The 19,407-nt window shown below is 34.7% G+C and overlaps 1 protein-coding gene across 6 annotated transcripts in view; it reads right to left on the bottom strand.

The window, feature by feature from the left end:
- Positions 1-19,407, bottom strand: part of RBM27 (RNA binding motif protein 27) — a 64,881-nt gene that overhangs the window by 26,537 nt on the left and 18,937 nt on the right. For 3 of the 6 annotated variants that reach the window (XM_068536111.1, XM_068536115.1, XM_068536116.1), the window contains exons 4-9: positions 16,629-16,720; positions 15,764-15,957; positions 14,753-15,016; positions 12,965-13,252; positions 10,701-10,835; positions 1,359-1,523 (exon numbers count right to left, since the gene is read on the bottom strand). In XM_068536111.1, coding sequence (XP_068392212.1) covers positions 1,359-1,523; positions 10,701-10,835; positions 12,965-13,252; positions 14,753-15,016; positions 15,764-15,957; positions 16,629-16,720 — 1,138 coding nt within the window. The remainder of the gene's footprint in view (positions 1-1,358; positions 1,524-10,700; positions 10,836-12,964; positions 13,253-14,752; positions 15,017-15,763; positions 15,958-16,628; positions 16,721-19,407) is intronic. The other 3 variants (XM_068536112.1, XM_068536113.1, XM_068536114.1) reach the window with 3 other exon arrangements.

Here is a 19,407-nt window from a genome sequence, read left to right as displayed (position 1 = left end):
CGTTTACCTAGTCATTTTTGTCCTCTATATTAATCACCTAATGCAAACTTAAATGCACATTTTTAAGAGAAGTTTTCACATACATGAACGCCATATACAAATGACTGGCTGAGTTTCCTTTGTTATCACGTCTCACCTAATTTCTAGGTATTCTTTTAATTGGGGTAAAAAAACCAATCTATTAATTTGGTTATCTGCTTTTCTTTATTTTTTTTTGGCCGCACTGCGCAATATGTGGGATCCTGGTTCCCCAACCAGGGATCAAACCCACGCCCCCTGCATTGGAAGCACGGAGTCTTAACCACTGGACTGCCAGGGAAGTCCCTAAAAATTTAATTTTTAAAATTCTTATGCTAAATAAATATCCTGTTAGCGTTTAAAAAAAATTCTGAATGTGCTTATCTCCAAAATATCCTTTTCATCCTACATAAAATGAAAGAAGGTTAAGATGGAGTGAAGATGCTGATTCTCACAGTTGTGATTTATCAATATAAATCTCTGCATCTTTTTTTCTTAGTGGAAAAACTCCTTTGTTGCTTGTATTAGGTTTCAGCTACAAGATAAGGTACATTCAGATCTTTATTACTAGCCGATTAGTTCTATAATCCAGAGTATAAGATCAGCAAATTATGATTTAAAAATTTTCAGTTACCACTTGTTACTCTTGACAGAAAAATCTATATTGAGGTTGCAGAGAGTTTTAAAGAAGTTACGTAATCAAATAGTCTCGATCTGATAATTCCTGGGAATACACAGAACCCTAAGAAACCTGAAAGCCCTTTAATCATGATGAACTGAGATCTAAACGCAAAGTGAGAAATGTTAAAAACCTCATGAGACACCCTCAAAGCACTCCATAGATCTTCAAAATGTACATGTCAATAGGAGGGAAGAGTTTTCAAGAAATCACATTATACACAGCCATTCCATACAACAAGGGACAGACGGGAAAAAGACATTTTCATCCATGATCAGGAAGAAACCAGATGTTTTTGTTTTGTTTTAAAGAAAAATTAACCTAGTTTTCTTGTAACATGTAACTGATTAGAAACCATTCAAGTAGATACTCTCTTCCTATCTATTGGATTAGAAACTAGTTCAAGGAACTAGCATGACCTTAGTTACAGACGCACGGAAAGTAAATACAAAGGACACCAGAGATGACAGACACACAGGAGACCTAATCATCTAGGAGCCACTAGGGACAAACCAAAGAAGCAGAGAAACAGAAAATAAAACTACCTAGGAGTTTTAATAGGAATCTGTGAGAGCAGATCAGGATACCAGATCACCTCTTAGGTTGGCCAGTTTATGGTACAAAAGATCAGAGGTGGATGGCCATCTGTAGCAAAGCTTACCTGGGACCAGAGGGGTGGGGCTGGAGACTGAGGTATGGTACCCAATGGAGGATCCCATGAGGTTTCGAGGTGGCACCAAACGAGCTGCCAACAGAGGAGGCGGTGTCCCCAACTGAAGTCGCTCAGATGCAGCAGCACCATGTTCACGAGAGTACATGGGCTGTCCTACAGAGGAAAGAATAGGAGGGCAGCTGGGATTGAGAGTCACAAGCTTCTCGCAATGATCTACTTCCTGAGACTTGAGCCAAGAACAGAGAAAGTATACCAATGGGAACTGTACTCAAGAAAGATGTTACTAAGATTCTTTCTAACTCAAGAAATAGACATGCAACTGGTTAGGATGCATTGAGGTACAAAGAGTAAGAATTAGATAGTGTGACTGCAAAACGTCCATTTTTTATAATCTTAAATGGAATAATTACGTGCTGATTTACCCAAAACTGAACAATCAACCATATCAAGTTATTAGATAACAGAACCTTGAGCTATTATTCATGTAGAGTTTTGTATCCAATGAGACATGTGGTTATGAAAGCTGTCATACCCGTTCAAAAAAATTAAAAACACTCCTCCCCAAACTCATATAATTTCAGGTATGCACAAACTATACTCCCATATCTGAGAGCAGAAAAAGAAAAATAATAAAGGAACTTAAAAAAAAAAACCCACCACAAGCATACCCTCAGAGAATAAGAAATATTCAAAAGAAAAAATTAAAGACAGTGAAAATTTGTTATCCTACGAGCAGGTGGATAACAAACACAGAGAAAGAAAAAAAGGAAAAAATCCCAGGTGAACAGACTAGCCACTGTACACATGAAATTACCTCAGATATTAAGGACCACTTTTGGAAAGAAAGCACATTTAGAATCTATATTTATAGATGCAAGAAATGTCAGAAACAATGAAGCCAAATTTTGTAGAACAAGATTAAAAAAGACAAGGTATCAAGGAGCAAAGCCCCCTTTGGTTGGTTATTTAATAGTACCTTTTTCACTGACTACCTCGTATGAGACCTACTTTTAAGATTTACTCAATATTTTATATCTAAAGTCAGAGATTCACTATGTGACACAAAACAAAGTGAATTTAGAATTTTTTTTACACCTGATGAAATGTCCTTATAAAGTGAACAATCCAGAAGACTTTTAATATACCTTAATAAGACAAGTCACAAAGCACCACTTGATTTCACAGTAAATGTAGAGAAGAAATAGATGTACTAAACTTTACTACCCTTCTCTTCCTATATATGGAGCAGAGGAGGTGACACATCATACTGTATAAGCAGACCACATAACTGGGGGCTTAGCACCAATCCTTTCAAAACTGAGAAAAGGACCAATCATTACATTGCAAAAACAATTTAACATATCCTCAATGATCTGAAAATAGTTTTAAGCATGACCTACTGCAGAGAATTCCTTGCAGAATGCAGTAGTGAGCTAAAGAGAAAAATGGGAAGTACAATCTCAGTCCATATGACTAGTTTAAATTTATGATACAGCACTCAATGTACCATGTGTATTTAATTAATAACTGTCTCAAAGTAAATTAGAAACTAAAAGGCTACTTTGTACAATGTCTTTTTAAAACGAGTGACAAAGAACATGCATTCAGACACTTCAGAAAGATGGCTGTTTATTCAAATGAGGCCTGATTTTCTTTAACAACATCTATTCAGGTCTCTAAATACTATTTCAAAAAGAAACAGTTCCTCAGATAAAAGGCTGATTCTAGGACTGGTTAGAAAACTTCTAACATGAGCCTGGTACACCTTAGTATACCCTGTCCCTCCAAAAGCAAGATGGCTACCAAACACTAGCATGTCAAAAACAAAACAAAGCAATCTGCAGAACCAACATGAAGAGGTTCCCCATGGTCATAAACTAGACAATTTGAACATCAAAAAGGGCCATAATGGGGTGAAACATACTAAACATTAGAAATCCATGAGTTCATAATTATACTTAAAAAAAATACAGTGGTCCCTTTGGAAGATATTAGGAAACAAACTCATTTTCTGAAAAGTGATAAATGAAAGGACAGAAGCATTTATCCTGTCTTTCCTGTAAAAAGTGAATTTCAGGTTAAAGAAATGGTTAACTCCCAAGTTTTACTTTGTAGAATGCCAGCCAATAAATGTAGAAGAAATCATAGAATTAGAGTATCACACTTTTATAACCCCAAATGAAACAAGAGATCTAGGCAGGGATCACAAATAACCACGAGCAACTTTTTAAACGGATGCATCAGGATGAAAACACCTGTACACAGTGATCAATATTTGTAACACAGAAAGGAGACAACTTGGTATTATGTACATCATGATATACTGCAGTAGGAAGTACAAAACCCCATCAATAAAATATTCATGCAAAATAAGGGGGGGAAAAAAAAAAAGCAAATGTGACCCTAATTAAGTCTCTAGATCTAAACCTCTAATTTACAGGAAATACAGAGGATAGAGGAATGTGTTAAATAACACCAGGGGATGCAATGTGCCAAGTCCAGATTGTGGAAAAATTCTTCAGGACAAATGATCTGTTCCTTCAACAAATAAATGTCAAGGAGAAAAAAAAGAGGTAGGAGAAATTGTTATAGATTTAAAGGCTTAAAAAAATAAAATAAAATAAAAAATAAAGACTTAAAAACATATTAACTAAATGTAATATGTAACCTTATTTGGATCCAGCTTCAAATGAACCAGCTATAAAGGAACATCTATGATACAACTGGGAATAATGAACACTGGTTGGATATTTGACAATAATACCTGTTATAAATATCTTGGGATTGTGATAAAGTATAGTAATTGTGTGCATGAGTGTTTATCCCTTACCTTTCAGAGCTATATAATGAAGATTTTACAGATTAAATGTTATGTCTGGGACTTGTTCTAAAATAATCAAGTCAGGAGTGAGTTACAGATAAAGCAAGATTAACCATATGTTGATACATGTTGAAGCCACTAAATGAGTAATGACAATTAACTACACTACTTGCTCTCCTCTTGTATTTGAAATTTTCCACAATAAAAAGTTTTTAAAAATCAAATTGGTGGGCTTCCCTGGTGGCGCAGTGGTTGAGAATCTGCCTGCCAATGCCGGGGACACGGGTTTGAGCCCTGGTCTGGGAAGATCCCACATGCCGTGGAGCAACTAAGCCCGTGAGCCACAACTACTGAGCCTGCGTGTCTGGAGCCTGTGCTCTGCAACAAGAGAGGCCGCGATAGTGAGAGGCCTGCGCACCGCGATGAAGAGTGGCTCCCGCTTGCTGCAACTAGAGAAGCCCTCACACAGAAACGAAGACCCAACACAGCCAAAAATTAATTAATTAATTAATTTTAAAGCCTTTAAAAAAAAAAAAATCAAATTGGTTACAATAATGGTGAAGATAAGCCAGTCACAATTTAGCTTCATTCAATTTAGTTTTTTAAAAATTTTTATTGAAATATATTTGATTTACAATGTTGTGCTAATTTCAGATGTACAGCAAAGTGATTCGGTTAAACATATATATGTATGTATATATATATATTCTTTTTTAGATTCTTTTCCATTATAGGTTATTACAAGATATTGAGTATAGTTCCCATATTCATTCAATTTAGTTTTGATCAGTGTAGAGCGACTAAATAATTCCAAACTGCCAACATCCTAAGTTCATACTCTTATCTTGAGTCATTCATATATCTTACATGCCTGACAGCAACATTTTCACATTCTTAATGTTAACTCTAGTCAGTTGAAGACAGTCTATTCAAACTAAAATTTTAGCTACACTTTGTAATTCTCCTGATTTTGTCTTTAAGACTAGTCACAAGAAAAAAAAAATCCTGTTTTTTTTTTTTTAGAAATAAATTTATTTATTTATTTATTTTTGGCTGTGTTGGGTCTTCGTTGTTGCTCACAGGCTTTCTCTAGCTGCGGCGAGCAGGGGCTACTCTTCGTTGCAGTGCGCGGGCTTCTCACTGCAGTGGCTTCTCTTGTTACGGAGCACAGACTCTAGGCGTGCAGGCTTCAGTAGTTGTGGCACACGGGCTTAGCTGCTCCGTGGCATGTGGGATCTTCCTGGACCAGGGATCGAACCCGTGTGCCCAGCACTGCAGGTGATTCTTAACCACTGCACCACCAGGGAAGTCCCCCTGAGTTTTAAACTAAAAGCTCAATCAGAAAAAATAAAAAAGCTATACCTTCCAATTATTGGCCATGTTTATCATGTGTCTTCTCTATTAGAATACAAGGTCCCTGGCACACTTTCTAAAGGTCAGGGCCTAAATGGTGCCTGGAACATAGTAGGACTCAATACTTAAAGAAGGGATGAAAGTTTATTTACTAAAAGTATCCCAATGACAATTAAGTATTTCTTTGGATGAATACCTTTATTTGATATTCATTAGACATTATTTGAAATGGGCAATAATGACAACTAATGAAACACAAATCCAAGTAACACACAAGGGGAGAGAAACTCTAGAGAATATACGACGACTCTACTGGAGAATGACTTTTCTACACATCGAAATCCATGATTGTGCACAGAAAAATGTTATGTATTCCACAGAATTAAATGAGGAATCTCCCGTTTAAGAATATGTTTTAATAATTTTACATAGTTAATAACAGGAAATGTATTTTCCGAAAGATAAAAGTATTTTATGTAAATTCACTTGAAGATTGACAACTGCCTTCAACCCAACAATCAGTCTCTAAAATCTAGGATGTTATATTTTACTATTACTCTTTCACATACCCAGTACAACGAGCTTAGCAGTTACAAAATATTTCTACTACTACTTCTTCAAAGAAGCAGAATAAACAGGTCAGATTTAAGGCAGAAAAGGGAGTATACTTTAAAATGGTACTGTCCTGTGCAGGGGGCGGGGGGAACCCACAAAACCCAAAACCCCAAAACTATACACTGAATTGGTGACTTCAAATTTGGGTAAAATGTTTAAGTACTTCAAAGGAAATAGTTGATTTTAATAGGTGTTTTTGCATACAATTCCAACTACATTTCATTATTTAAGTCCTTTTCAGAGTATCTGGGACATCTTAACTCCACAAAAACCAAATTTCAGAGCTTTTTCTAAATTATAACCATTTCTGACATTAAGTTTTGAATGGCATTACCAGGAGCCCCATGTATCCTACCCAGTTTTCCAGTGGGGTAATTCTTTTTCTTCTTTTAACATTCAATTGACCTCTTCAAAAATGAGTGATAATTACAGACTAGATGAAGGTTTTATTTTAGGCAGAATTAGTTCCTTTGTTACCTGTATTTCTGAGGCACTCTGTTCATTTAGTTTTAACAGCAAAATACACTATGATTGATTTTTGTGGGTTTGTAATTTTTAACATATTTCTTTCCCACTATTAGATTTTTAGCTTCTTAGGAGAAAAATCATTTCTTATTCATCTGTATATTCCCAGTACCTAGCATTGAGTAGACTCCTATTCTTACCTCCAAAAATCCAGATTTCATTTTTCTATGTTTATTTGGGTCCCTATTGACATAATTTTCACAACTAAATACCATCTGATATGCTGTTCTTCACTTACACACATTTTCTATGCTGTGAGTTTTAACGATAGTTTCAACGACCAAAAAAATCTGTAACTTAAACTTTCCCAACTTGTAAAACTTTAAGGATAGCTTAAGTTCTCTATTACATTGCAAACATACATATAGCTTTTTTACTTCATCTGAACTGAAGCAAGTTCTAATTTTCTTGAAATTATAAACTACAGTGCTTAAAAAGTAAACCTGAACAATTTGAAGAATTCAACTTATCTGTCTCAAAGGTAATTAAAAAAAAAAAAGCTGTTTTAAAATCAACTGAATAGAAAGATACAAAAAATTTATAAATAACAAACTACACTCACCAAAAAAAATTTTTTATGTTTAGATTATCAGGAACTATCTCCTAGGTTTTCAAATTTCTCTCTAAATTTTGTAATCACATTTTAACTTTAAAGAAAGGAAGAAAGCAGTTTGCATAGTAGAGTTTTAAACTTCCCAATATTGAATATTCTATAAGTTTCAAAATGTTCAGTTGCCCACCAACTAAATCTCTTTATAAACAATGACACAGCATATAAGACTATCTTCTAAAGCACTAATTCACAAATGCCAATAGGAAGCTATTGCCCTTTATTGGTCTGAAACAAAAATGGGAAAAAAATGTGATATTTCATAAAGCCAAATTTAAAAGGACTGTCGTTTATTCTGATTTGGTATAAAAATGTATTTTTAAAATCGAAATATTAGATGTCTTCATATGCAGTCCTTAACATAGCAAAATAAGAAGCTGCTAACTGTATTGGTCCCCAAAATTTTCTTGGAAATGTTATCAGCCTCTGAAAAACAGAAACTTGAAACTTCAGTTCTAAAAGGACTTTACTGATATACCAAAAATAGTCTGGCTTTAAAAAATAACAGAAAAATCATCTTCAAACATGAAGTCAGACATTTTGTTCATCTTGGCTCCCTAGGGTGTAGCACAATGCCTGGCACAGAGTAGGCACTCAATAAATATTTGCTGAATTAATGAATATTAGGCTAAGTCATTGAAATAAATGGTAACTGCCAGATATCTTTTCATTAAAATCAAAATGGAATTTTTGTCATACTGAGTGAAGTCAGATGAAAAAGACAAATATCATATATCACTTATATGTGGAATCTAAAAAAATGGTACAAATGAACGTATTTACAAAACAGAAATAGACTCACAGATGTAGAAAACAAACCTGCGGTTACCAGGGGGGGAAAGGGGTGAGGGGTGGGGAGGGATGAATTGGGAGATTGGAATTGACATGTACACACTACTGTATATAAAATAGATAACTAATAAGGACCTGCTGTATAGCACAGGGAACTCTACCCAATACTCTGTAATGACCTATATGGGAAAAGAATCTAAAAGAGAGTAGATATAGGTATATGTATAACTGATTCACTTTGCTGTACACCTGAACTAAAACAACACTGTGAATCAACTATACTCCAATAAAAATTAAAAAAGAAAAAAAAAAGCTGGACTTCGGGGCACAAAATTTGATTGATATACATTTCCCCATAACTTATCTGAAATAGAAAATAAAAATCTCATGCTGGGGAAAAAAAAAAAAAAAGGAACTTTTATAGAGTGAGTCACAATGTTAAATTTAACAATATTAAAATAAATGGTAATTGCCAGATTTTTTAGAAATTAAAAACAAAATGGAATTTTTATTGTGAGTCACAATGTTAAATTTAACAATATGAAAATGTGTCATCTGCAAAAGACTCTCAGATAAATAAAAGGCATTAAGAAGTAATGTTAAGAGCTGATTCAGGGGGGAATAGATGAAACAAGATTGGTCAACATGAAACATGTTGAAGCTGGGTGATGGGAACGTGGCAGTTTATTATACTACCTTCTTTATTTTTATATATGTCTGAAATTTCCCATAATTAAAAAAAAGGAGAGAAGCAGTAAAACAAATAAGCACTGCAACAAGACACTATAGTAATTAGAAGACGGTGAGATACTAAAAGTGAAACAGTATGGACAATTACTTAACTATCAGATGTGGTTTCTGTTCTGAAGAAGAACAGCTGAACATAAGATTTACATAAATGAAAAGAAATCAAATAGTAGGCCTACGTACAATTATATGTCATTACGTAATAAATGCTTTTTGGTACTGTAGGAGTTCAGAACAGAGCAATAATGTTCCCCATATACTTAGAAGATCTGGGTCTTGCAAAAACAAGACAGAGAGTACGTTACTAAAAATGAAGACAGGAAAACAAAGTTGAGTCATGACAGGGGCACAGACAGGGTTATAACTGGCCTGACTACAGAAAATGCACATGGGGGAATAGTGAAAACAGACTACCAAGAAGTGAGGAATAGATTATAGAAAGAGAAGCCATAGAAGGGGGTTCATCTATGGTCTAGGAGGAAATAATGGCCACTGAAGAGTTCTCTTAAGGAACGGTCATGGCTGGTTTTCTTAGGCAAACTAGCTTAGCAGCATTATGTGGTATGACATGGGGGGAAGATGGGGGTGAAATATAATGGAGTCAAGAAGATTGTAGCAATAATCTGACATGTGAAGTGATTCAAGTGTGGATGAGGGCAGAAGCCACAGCAGGAATAGAGAGAAAGGGATGCTTCAAAGAAAAAGAGGAAGAATTTTTCGATTAACTAGATATAAAAAAGCAAAGCAATGAGTCAGTCATGTCAGTGTTTCAATTCTAGGTGATAAGGTGGGTGTTATTTCCATTAACAAAGAAAGACAGGCATTGTGGAGGTAGTAGAGACTTAAGGGAAGATAACAGGTTTGATTTCAGAGAGGCTGAAATTTATGGAGACAATGGTAACTACAAAACTATAATAACTATTCCTTACGTGTAACTTGCTAGGTGCCAGATACTATTCTAGATGCTTTATAGGTATTAATCCATTTCTTCCCCAAAACAACCATAATGAGGTGAGTAATGTTATTATTATTTCTATTCTACAAAAGAGGAAATTAGGATACAAAGAGGTTAAGTAACTTGCCTAAGGTCACAATGACATAAGTGATAGAAGCAGAATTTGAACCTGGGCTTAATTACTTTTCTAAGTTGCCTCTCCAGGTCATGACAGAGATGAAGAAATGTTTATGATAAACACAGTTACAAAAAAAGATGAATTTATCTATAAAGTTACCTAGCTCTGTAAAGAAAATCTCACAGTCTGACATTTTAAACAACCACCTTATTTTTATGTTTTTGAAGAAAATTTTTTTTAAGGCTTAGTCAACTAAAACCAACACCAACAACAAAAAAAACACTTAAGAAATAAAAGAGAATTAGGATCCAAGAAAAACATATTATTACAGTTAAACATAAATGTTACAAAACAGCCTAACCACTAAATATTACAGTTTAAATGATGCTATCTTCACTTCAGCATTACAAGTTAAATAATTAGGTATATTTTATCGGACCTTTTGTATACTCTTAGGAGATAAGCCTTATGTTTTGGAAATTCAATCAGAGGAACAATTTTTGAACAGAAGCTTCAAAATAAAATTCCTTTAGTGGAGGAATGTTGCTACTCTACAGCAGAGTAGACTTCTCCAATACAGAAGGCCTTACCCTTCTCTCCCATTATCACACAAAATTAAAATACAGTTATATATCATAACCATACAGTAAACTGCCCTGTAAACACAAATATAATTTTTATATAGCACAGTCCATAAAAATAGAAATTAATTGTATTTTTTTTAAGTGTAAGACTGTTCTGAGAAAACTTGGCTTTTCTATACCCTAGCAATTTTAAATCAAACGTATACTTACGTTCTGACACTGTATAAAGGAGGTTCTGGGGTAAAGGAGGAGGTAGTCTTGCTCCCACTGGTGCAAGATTGGGCACTGCACTTGTCCCAGGCTGGTCACGGTTGTTTATCAAGCTTGACTGTGTTATAGGTGGTCCTACAGACCATCAAAAGTGAAAGGTAGAGCATTAATGTTTCCTAGCTAATAAAAATACTCTCTACACCAAGTATTAATTTGGATATTCACACTTAAAATACCTACTTTGGCTTAGAACAGAATTAAGGAATTTGATATGTGCAGGCTTAAGCACTGGGTACATAATTAATTTAAATGACATTTTAGTTCTATAACAGACAAAACTAATCTCGGGTGGAAAAATGGCAGAACTGGTTGCATCTAGAGGGGGAGTAGAAAATGGCTACCAAGGGACCTGAACAAACTTTCTGGGGTGATAAGAGTTCTACAGAACTCTCAAGTTAATGATAAACATGTTTAAGTGTACTGATGTTACAATGTACTGTGAAATGCATCAAAACTAAAAATGGAGAGATCACATGTGATAATACAAATATAGTAAAATGTTAACTGTAGAACCTAGATGGTATTTGTTTCCTTGAAATTTTTCATAGCAAAATGTTGGGGGGAAATGACATTCTTAGATTTAACTTTTAAACAGATATGTTCCCAAAATGAGGTTAAGATCTTTTATTGTGAGAATTCCTATACATCAAAGATGCCTTTTAATCTGGGAAATAAAATCTCACCTTGAGCTTCATAATTATACCATTCATGTGACAATATTAAATACTAACAAACACTGTTAAAATAACCATATTGCTATTGACCAAATCTATGTATTAAATGTCTCCGAATCTTTATCAACTTTAATGAAATGTGTTCTATAAAGAATATTACTGCAGGAAAGCTATGTGATGGGTACATGGAATCACGTTAAACTATTTTTGCAACTTCTTGTGAGTCTGCAATAATTTTAAAAATTAAGATTAAAAAAAAACCCCAAAATTGAAAAAGTACAACTTAAATAAATTGAATGGCAACCATTTTTTAAAATAATCTGCCAACTCTTAAAACGTTATATGTCTTTGGGCAGGTATTTTCTTATATCTTTGTACACATGTAAACTGATTGCCCCAGAATTTTTTCAGTTACATTTAAAAAATTTAGTCTTATTTCTGTTTCTGCTAAACCAGCAACTGTTAAGTTTTTTAAAATGATCATTTTAAAACATTTCTTACTCTTAATTTTGGTGGATGTGGTAACAGCATATTGATCATTTTTTTTTTGAAGTCCTTATCACTGAAGAGATGCATACTGAAGTACATACTGGTGAAATGCTATGACATCTGAAATTTACTTCAGCAAAAAAAAAAAAAAAAAAAATAAGCAAAAAAATTGTGTGGGGGGAGGGGGAGGAATAAATGAAACAAAAACAGCTGAATACTGATAACCACTGAAGTTGGATGATGGTACATGGTATATTATTATTCTACATCTGTGTATATTCAAAAATTTCCATAGAGGGGAGAAGGAATGGGATGAAGGCAGTCAAAAGACACAAACTTCCAATTATAAGATAAATAAGCACTAGAGATATAATGTACAACATGATAAATATAATTAATGCTGCTGTATGTTATATATGAACGTTGTTAACAGAGTAAATCCTAAGAGTTCTCCCCATAAGAAAAATCATTTTTTTTTCTATTTCTTTAACTTTGTACCTATATGAGATGATGGATGGTCACTAAACTTATTGTGATAATCATTTCATGATGTATACAAGTCAAATCATTATGCTGAATACCTTAAACTTATACAGTACTGTACGTCAATTATATATCAATAAAACTGGAAGAAAAAAAAAAACAAAATTTCCATAATAAAATGTTTCAAAGATTATTTCAATATTCTCGCAGAGATTTTCTTTAAAGACGGAAATTTCACTAAAATACTGGCATATTCTTTTTTTTCTGACCTCTTCAAAACACTGGCTTTCTTAAGATGCTATCAATTAGCAAGATTCTGACTCCAGGTCAATATAGATTAGGCCACTATTAATAAAATTTACACTTGGAGGTACTATAAATAATGCAATGTAACACTGGATAGAAAAAAAAGAAAAACATCTTAATTATGGGAATATATTCCAAATTCTATTAATAATTTATTTTTCAAAAACTTAAAATCCAGTGTCAAGTTAGGTAAAAGGGATGGATTCTTCTAAATATAATTCTCCACTAAAGAAATATTCAACATATACTTACTTGGTATGGGAAGCACAACAGAAGGCGGAGGCTGGCCATGTCCTTGAGGAACAGGAAGTCTCATACTGTGGCCAGGACCTGGGCCTGGGCCTGGACCTGGGCCAGGACCTGGACCTGGGCCTGGGCCTGGCATCGGAGGCATTAACATTCCAGGAGGTGGTGGAGGAGGAAGCCCAGGAGGAGGCGGAGGGAAAGGAATCATGCTTGGCAGAGCAACTTCATCAACAACCAGGGGATCATTTCCATGATCAAACTGACAAAGGTCACCAAGTACACAAAATCCTCTTTCTGTAAGAATAAAAGATAAATCTTATTATGATCTACTCAGAGTTCAGAAAACAAACAAGTCCCTGAAACACCCACCAATCTGATTTATGAAGTGTTTTTTCTCCAGGGAGTCTAAAGCCTTCTTAGTGTTACTCTGTTAACCATCGCATATCCCTGAGGTAGGGGCAGGCGTACTCTCTACTTTCTATACTGTGAGACTACACTTTGTTGAGATAGCAAATAACTGGATCAAAAACAGGCTACCAACCACTATTAGATTAACCCATTTGCTACTGAGTTTTCATAATAAAAATTCAGATATTTTAAATAACAATTTAACAAAGGTGGGGAGGGATAAGGAACTTGAATTAGATGATCTACTTTCAACTATCTACTTTCATGCTATTACTCTAAAGCAACCATTCTTGCTACATCTAGGAATTGAAACTTTAAATTATTCAACTGAGCATTATGTACCAGGTTATTCACTGCAGCATTGTTTGTAACAGCAAAATATTTGAAACACATCAAAAGTGCCATCAAAAAGAAACAGGTTTAAACACATTTTTGTACATACAGAATACTAAGAAGCGTAAAAAATACTGAGGAAGCTCTTTATATATTAACACAGGATGACTTCCAGGAAATATTGCTAAGTGAAAAAAACATTATGCATAGTATGAATGAAGTATGAATAGTATATAGGATACTAGCATTTACGTAAAAAAGAAAGTGGGGGAAAATATATGTTTTTGTTTATGTACACAAGGAAAGACTATGTTTGGAAAGACACACAAGAAATTGACAGCATTAAACTGTCCTTGGGAAGGAGATCTTTGTGGCTGGAAGAGCAGGGTGAGAGTGATTTAATGCTTGAATCATGTGATTCTATTCCCTACTTGAAAATAAATAAAATTTAAAAATATATACATTCTATATTTAGAGAAAAAATGTTATGATGTCTGTCATTTGCTTCAAATAATACAGGCCAGGGAGAAGTGGTGGAAGCATACACAAAAACAAGATTGCCCATGAGTTGACGTGAGATCATGGATACACTAGGGTTAATTATATTATTTTGTCAACTTCTGTAAATATTTAAATATTTCCATAATAAAAAATTACAATAAATGAATGCACACACACAGCCTGATCCATTCATTCAAATGGAAAGTTAGCAAGTTAAAATTGTAAGTAGGTTATACATGCTTATTAACAAATTCCCAGGGACAAACACCACACAAAGAAATTACAATTCCTAGTGTCTACCAAAGTTTGTGGTATACTTACAGTGTTTGAAGTAACAAGAACAACAAAAAACAAACTAAAGGGTAAAATTTAAACATTCTGTTAACAAGAGCCAAACTATTAACTCAACAAGTAAAGAAGCATATGCCAAAAGAGATTCTCCTCCTCATTCATCCCTTTTAGTAAAATCCAGACTGTAATGAAAAGGTATGCACTACTAGCAACATTTGCTTTACTAGTACTTTTGGGTACAATATAGAAGAGAACTTTTACCGTCATAATCTCTGCATCGCCTCTTTGGTGGAGGGTTTCGACCAAAAGAATTGGAAGAGCTATGATTATTATAGTAATTAGACCAACTCTCCGTTGTGTTTTCAGAGTGGTGCGCAGGTGCGATCACAGTAACAGTGCTGGGAATAGACTGTGCCCCAGAGGAATACTGCTCAGAAGAGTTCGGAGCTGGTGCAGACACAGACACATAGGAACTCTCCAAGTCATTCCTCTCACTCTTAAACTTTGATCTTTCCCTATGTTCTGCTTCAGAGACAAAATAAAAACAAGAAACAAATAAGATCAGACATCTATGTTCTTAAACTACATTTATTTTCTCACAGAAAAAGAAAGATGAGAATACTGAAGTAAACTTCCTGAGCTGTCCATATTTCAAAGTGCTCTCATTATTAATATATCCTAAAACCAGGAACATCAACAGTGTGACATATCTTGACCAGTAACTTCCATAAAATCATCTTTTATAACATCAACATCAATACAAAATGAAGAAAGACCTGCTTCTCTACTGACATTTAATAAGAATGCTATCCAAGAACTGACTTCCAAGCTGCTATCCTGGGAGATCAGTGGTTGGGATCCCAGTAATCTACTTAAATTTCTTTCTTTTTAATTTTAAATACTCTAAGCAACCTTAAAGCAAATCAATTATTTTCAGTCAGGGGTGGGGGTAGGGGAGCAGGCAACCCTCTTCCTCTAGTAACAGCTTTGTTGACTAAAGGACATTTGTTTCAATTATACAACATGACTTAAGTCTACTCACATATTACGATACACTTATGGATAGCTTCTTTTTAGTCAAACTCCTTTGACTCCAACCTGAGAATAGAGCCTTGTCTTTGTAACAAAAATCAAGTTTTTTGAGACAATTCCAGATTTTACATTGTTCAGACATATTAAAGGTACATTTACTTTTAAGGGACGCTGCGGCACCCTTGTGATACAGGAAGATAAGCAACTATGGAGTTATTTGGGGAAGCCTCATGGACTCACCAACATTCCTATTGGGATCCCGGTCTTTGCTGCGCCCCCGGCTTCGACTCCGACTTCGACTCAGGCCTCGGCTCTTACTCCGGCTCTTACTCCTGCCTCTTCTCCAGTCATACTTCTCACGGTACAATTCAGTCCGCTCATAGTACCGGTCATAGTCTCTCCACTTGCCATCGTCTCTTTTTTTCTCACGTGTCCTATAATACACAGATATGAAAGCCATATGTACGCTATAGAAACCAAGTCTGAAAACAAATCAGTAGTATGAAATATCCTCCTTGATTCACCAAAATTCATAGCTTCTATACTTTTCCAGAAAGCCATAAAACCACCATATAATTCCTCTAATCCATTATATAAAAAGAAAACAACATTCCCTTCAAGTACACTGGGTGGGGAGAAATGAAAAAAAGAGGTGAATCCAAAGTATGGGGAGGGGTAAGAGAAAAACATATTTAAAACTAGAAAAGACAAAAGGCTCAAAACAAAGTTTTCCTAAACAAAGACTAATTTTTTGATGGTAGGCTGATGATTCAACATATAAACTGCACTACTTGTAATAGAAAATGCTACAGATGATTTTAATACTGAGCACCCCTAACAAAATGGAACATTTCATTAAAATTCTCTAAGGAGACTGCTCCCACCCCTGAGCTCTTGGGGAAAGCACAAAATGAAGACTGTTTATAAAAGGAAGAGAAAGTACGACAAAGACAAAAAACAAGAGGGAATGGAAGGAAAAACATTTTCTTTCTTTAATCAGTGTAGAGAGAGGAGTAGAGCATATGTTAAAAATCGCTTTAATGCCCTTCTAAGGTAACTGAAAAGTGAGTTATCAATGTCTTCCTAATTAAAAATAAACACAAACCTTCCTTCACTAGATTCTGAACGAGTCTTCTGGGGACTAGGGTATTTCTTTTTTCTGCCATCTCGTTCTTCCTCTGCTGGCTCCTGAAATACCTACATGAAAATATTCATTAGAAACAAGAAGAGTCCTTCTATAAATTATAAAACACATCCACCTGATAATCTTTCTGGCACACGAGAGGGCACAAATATACTGAAATACTGAAGTCAAATCACATCCCCAAAAGCTGGTCAACAGGAAGAAGTAAAAAAGATGCTGAAATTACTTTAACAGCAATATGTTAATTTTTAAATGCTAACTTAAGATAGAGAATAGGAGGAAAACGGCAACTCATTCTTTAAACCGAAACAGTAAAAATAGCAAATCTCTATTTCTAAGTATCATATAGTAAAATGGTGTGTGTTTTCCTAATTACAAACTATATTCACACATTAATTCATTTGAGGAGAACTTCAGATTTATTTCACAGAAAACGTTTTGGGAACAAATGGTTAAGTTAACCACTGCTATAAAACTAAGTATTTCATGTGAATTACGGAAAAATGGTATTGGAATTATTGAAAATGTTAAGGCTTCTTTTAAAACTTAACAGTCAAGACTGACCAGAAATAGAGAACTAGTGATTCTATTATAGTTTGTAAACAGAAGTTAATCTCAAAACAAATATATGGCCTTTACCAGAGAGAAATGAAGTAAAGACATTTGGAAGAGGTAAACAAATGCCCATCTAATGGGGAAGCTCACTTAAAAATACACAAATAAGCAAGTGAATGAATGGAACAGAAGATAACAATTTAGTAAAACTCAGGCAACATAAAATGGCAGCCACAATATGGCAACCATATGGTGCTGACAAAAACACTCTACAATTATTAGACTATATTTAAAAATCATTCTTTCTACCAATTTACAGGAAATAGAGGATGCAATCAGCAAAATCCAGAGTCAAAACTCCATAAGACAAATGACTGAGTTTCTTCAACAAAACAAAATTTAAGGAAAAAAAGAGGGTGAAGAAAGGAAGAAGAGAGATAGATATATAGGTAAGTATGAAGGGGGAATTTAAAGACATAAAGAGACTTAAAAGACATCAACTTGGAGAACTTTTTCCTTCTTTTTGCTGTTCTGTATTTTCTAAGGTTTTTTTGATGGACATGTATTAATTCACTCTGAATTTTTCTAATTTTAGGAAACTAGTTTTCATTTTGTTTTTTTTTTTAATTTTTTATTTTTTGGCTGCGTTGGGTCTTCGTTGCTGCACATAGGCTTTCTCTAGTTGTGGCGAGCGGGAGCTACTCTTCGTTGTGGTGTGCAGGCTTCTCATTGCGGTGGCTTCTCTTGTTGCGGAGCACAGGCTCTAGGCGCGCGGGCTTCAGTAGTTGTGGCACACGGGCTTAGGTGCTCCGCAGCATGTGGGATCTTCCCCGACCAGGGATCAAACCTGTGTCCCCTGCATTGGCAGGTGGATTCTTAACCACTGCGCCACAGGGGAAGTCCCGGAAACTAATTTTCTAAACTACTTTCTAATTAGTTTTTCTAATAGGAAAAACTATTCTTAAAAAGTTAAAGGAGCCAAGAGAAAGAAAAACATAAAACGAAACAAAAACCTGTGCATGAATGTTCACAGCAGCATTATTTATGATAGGCAAAAAGTATTAACCATTTGCCTATTAATCCAAATATCCATCAACTGATGACTGGATAAAGAAAAAGTGATATATTCATAAAATGGGGTACTATTCATCCATGAAAAAAAAGAGAAGTACTGATACGTGCTACAACCTGGAGGAACCTTGAAAGCATTATGCTAAGTGGAAGAAGCCAGTTACAAAAGACTACATACTGTATAATTCCATTTATATGAAATGTCCAGAATAAGCAAATCCATAGAGACTGAAAATAGATTAGTGGTTGCCTGGGGTGGGGGCTAGGAAGGGAAGCACTTGGAAGGTGATGACAACAAGTATGGGGTTTCTTTTTTGGAGGATAAAAATGTTCTAAAATGGATTGTGGAGACGGCTGCACAACTCTGAATACAATAAAAATCATCACATTTGTACATTTTAAATAGGTGACTTGTAAAGTTGGTGAATTACACCTCAATAAGCTGTTTAAAAAAAGTCAAAGGGCATGCACAATATGGATGAATCTCATAACAAGGAAGCTAGACAAAGGACTGTATGACTTCTACATCCAGGAAGTGTCAAGTTTAGGTTACGGAAGTTAAACTAATCGTTCTAATGGGTGATGGAAAACATAAAAAGATATCAAGAAATCCAAAGCAATATGGGTGAAGTCTTATTTAGCATCCTGCAGTACACTACCAAACATGATTTTAAATCTCAAGCATGGTATTTAAGTGGAGAATAAGGGAGTGCTCCCTCGCTACATAACTAAATAAAATGCTTGATTTGTACAGATTAAAAAAAAAAAAGTCTATGTGATTCTTGTTGCATAAAATGAAAAAAACAGGAGTACATGGTATTAGAAATAATAGTAGTAGTAACCCTGGGGAGAGGGAAGTGAGAGAGAATGAGGAAGAGGGAATTAAAAAAAAAAAAAAAAAAAAGGCAGTTCAACGAACTTGATTTAGATCTTGATTCAAACAAATGGGGAAAAAATAGACATTTATGAACAAACAGAAATTTAAACACTCAGTATCTGATGATATTAAGGAGTTACTGTTATTTTTATACATGGTAAGAATACTTGGGCTTCCCTGGTGGCGCAGTGGTTAAGAATCCGCCTGCCAATGCTGGGGACACGGGTTCGAGCCCTG

This window comes from Eschrichtius robustus, chromosome 2, assembly GCF_028021215.1.
Source record: "Eschrichtius robustus isolate mEscRob2 chromosome 2, mEscRob2.pri, whole genome shotgun sequence".
Lineage (NCBI taxonomy): Eukaryota > Metazoa > Chordata > Mammalia > Artiodactyla > Eschrichtiidae > Eschrichtius > Eschrichtius robustus.
This window is presented reverse-complemented; position numbering and strand designations above follow the sequence as displayed.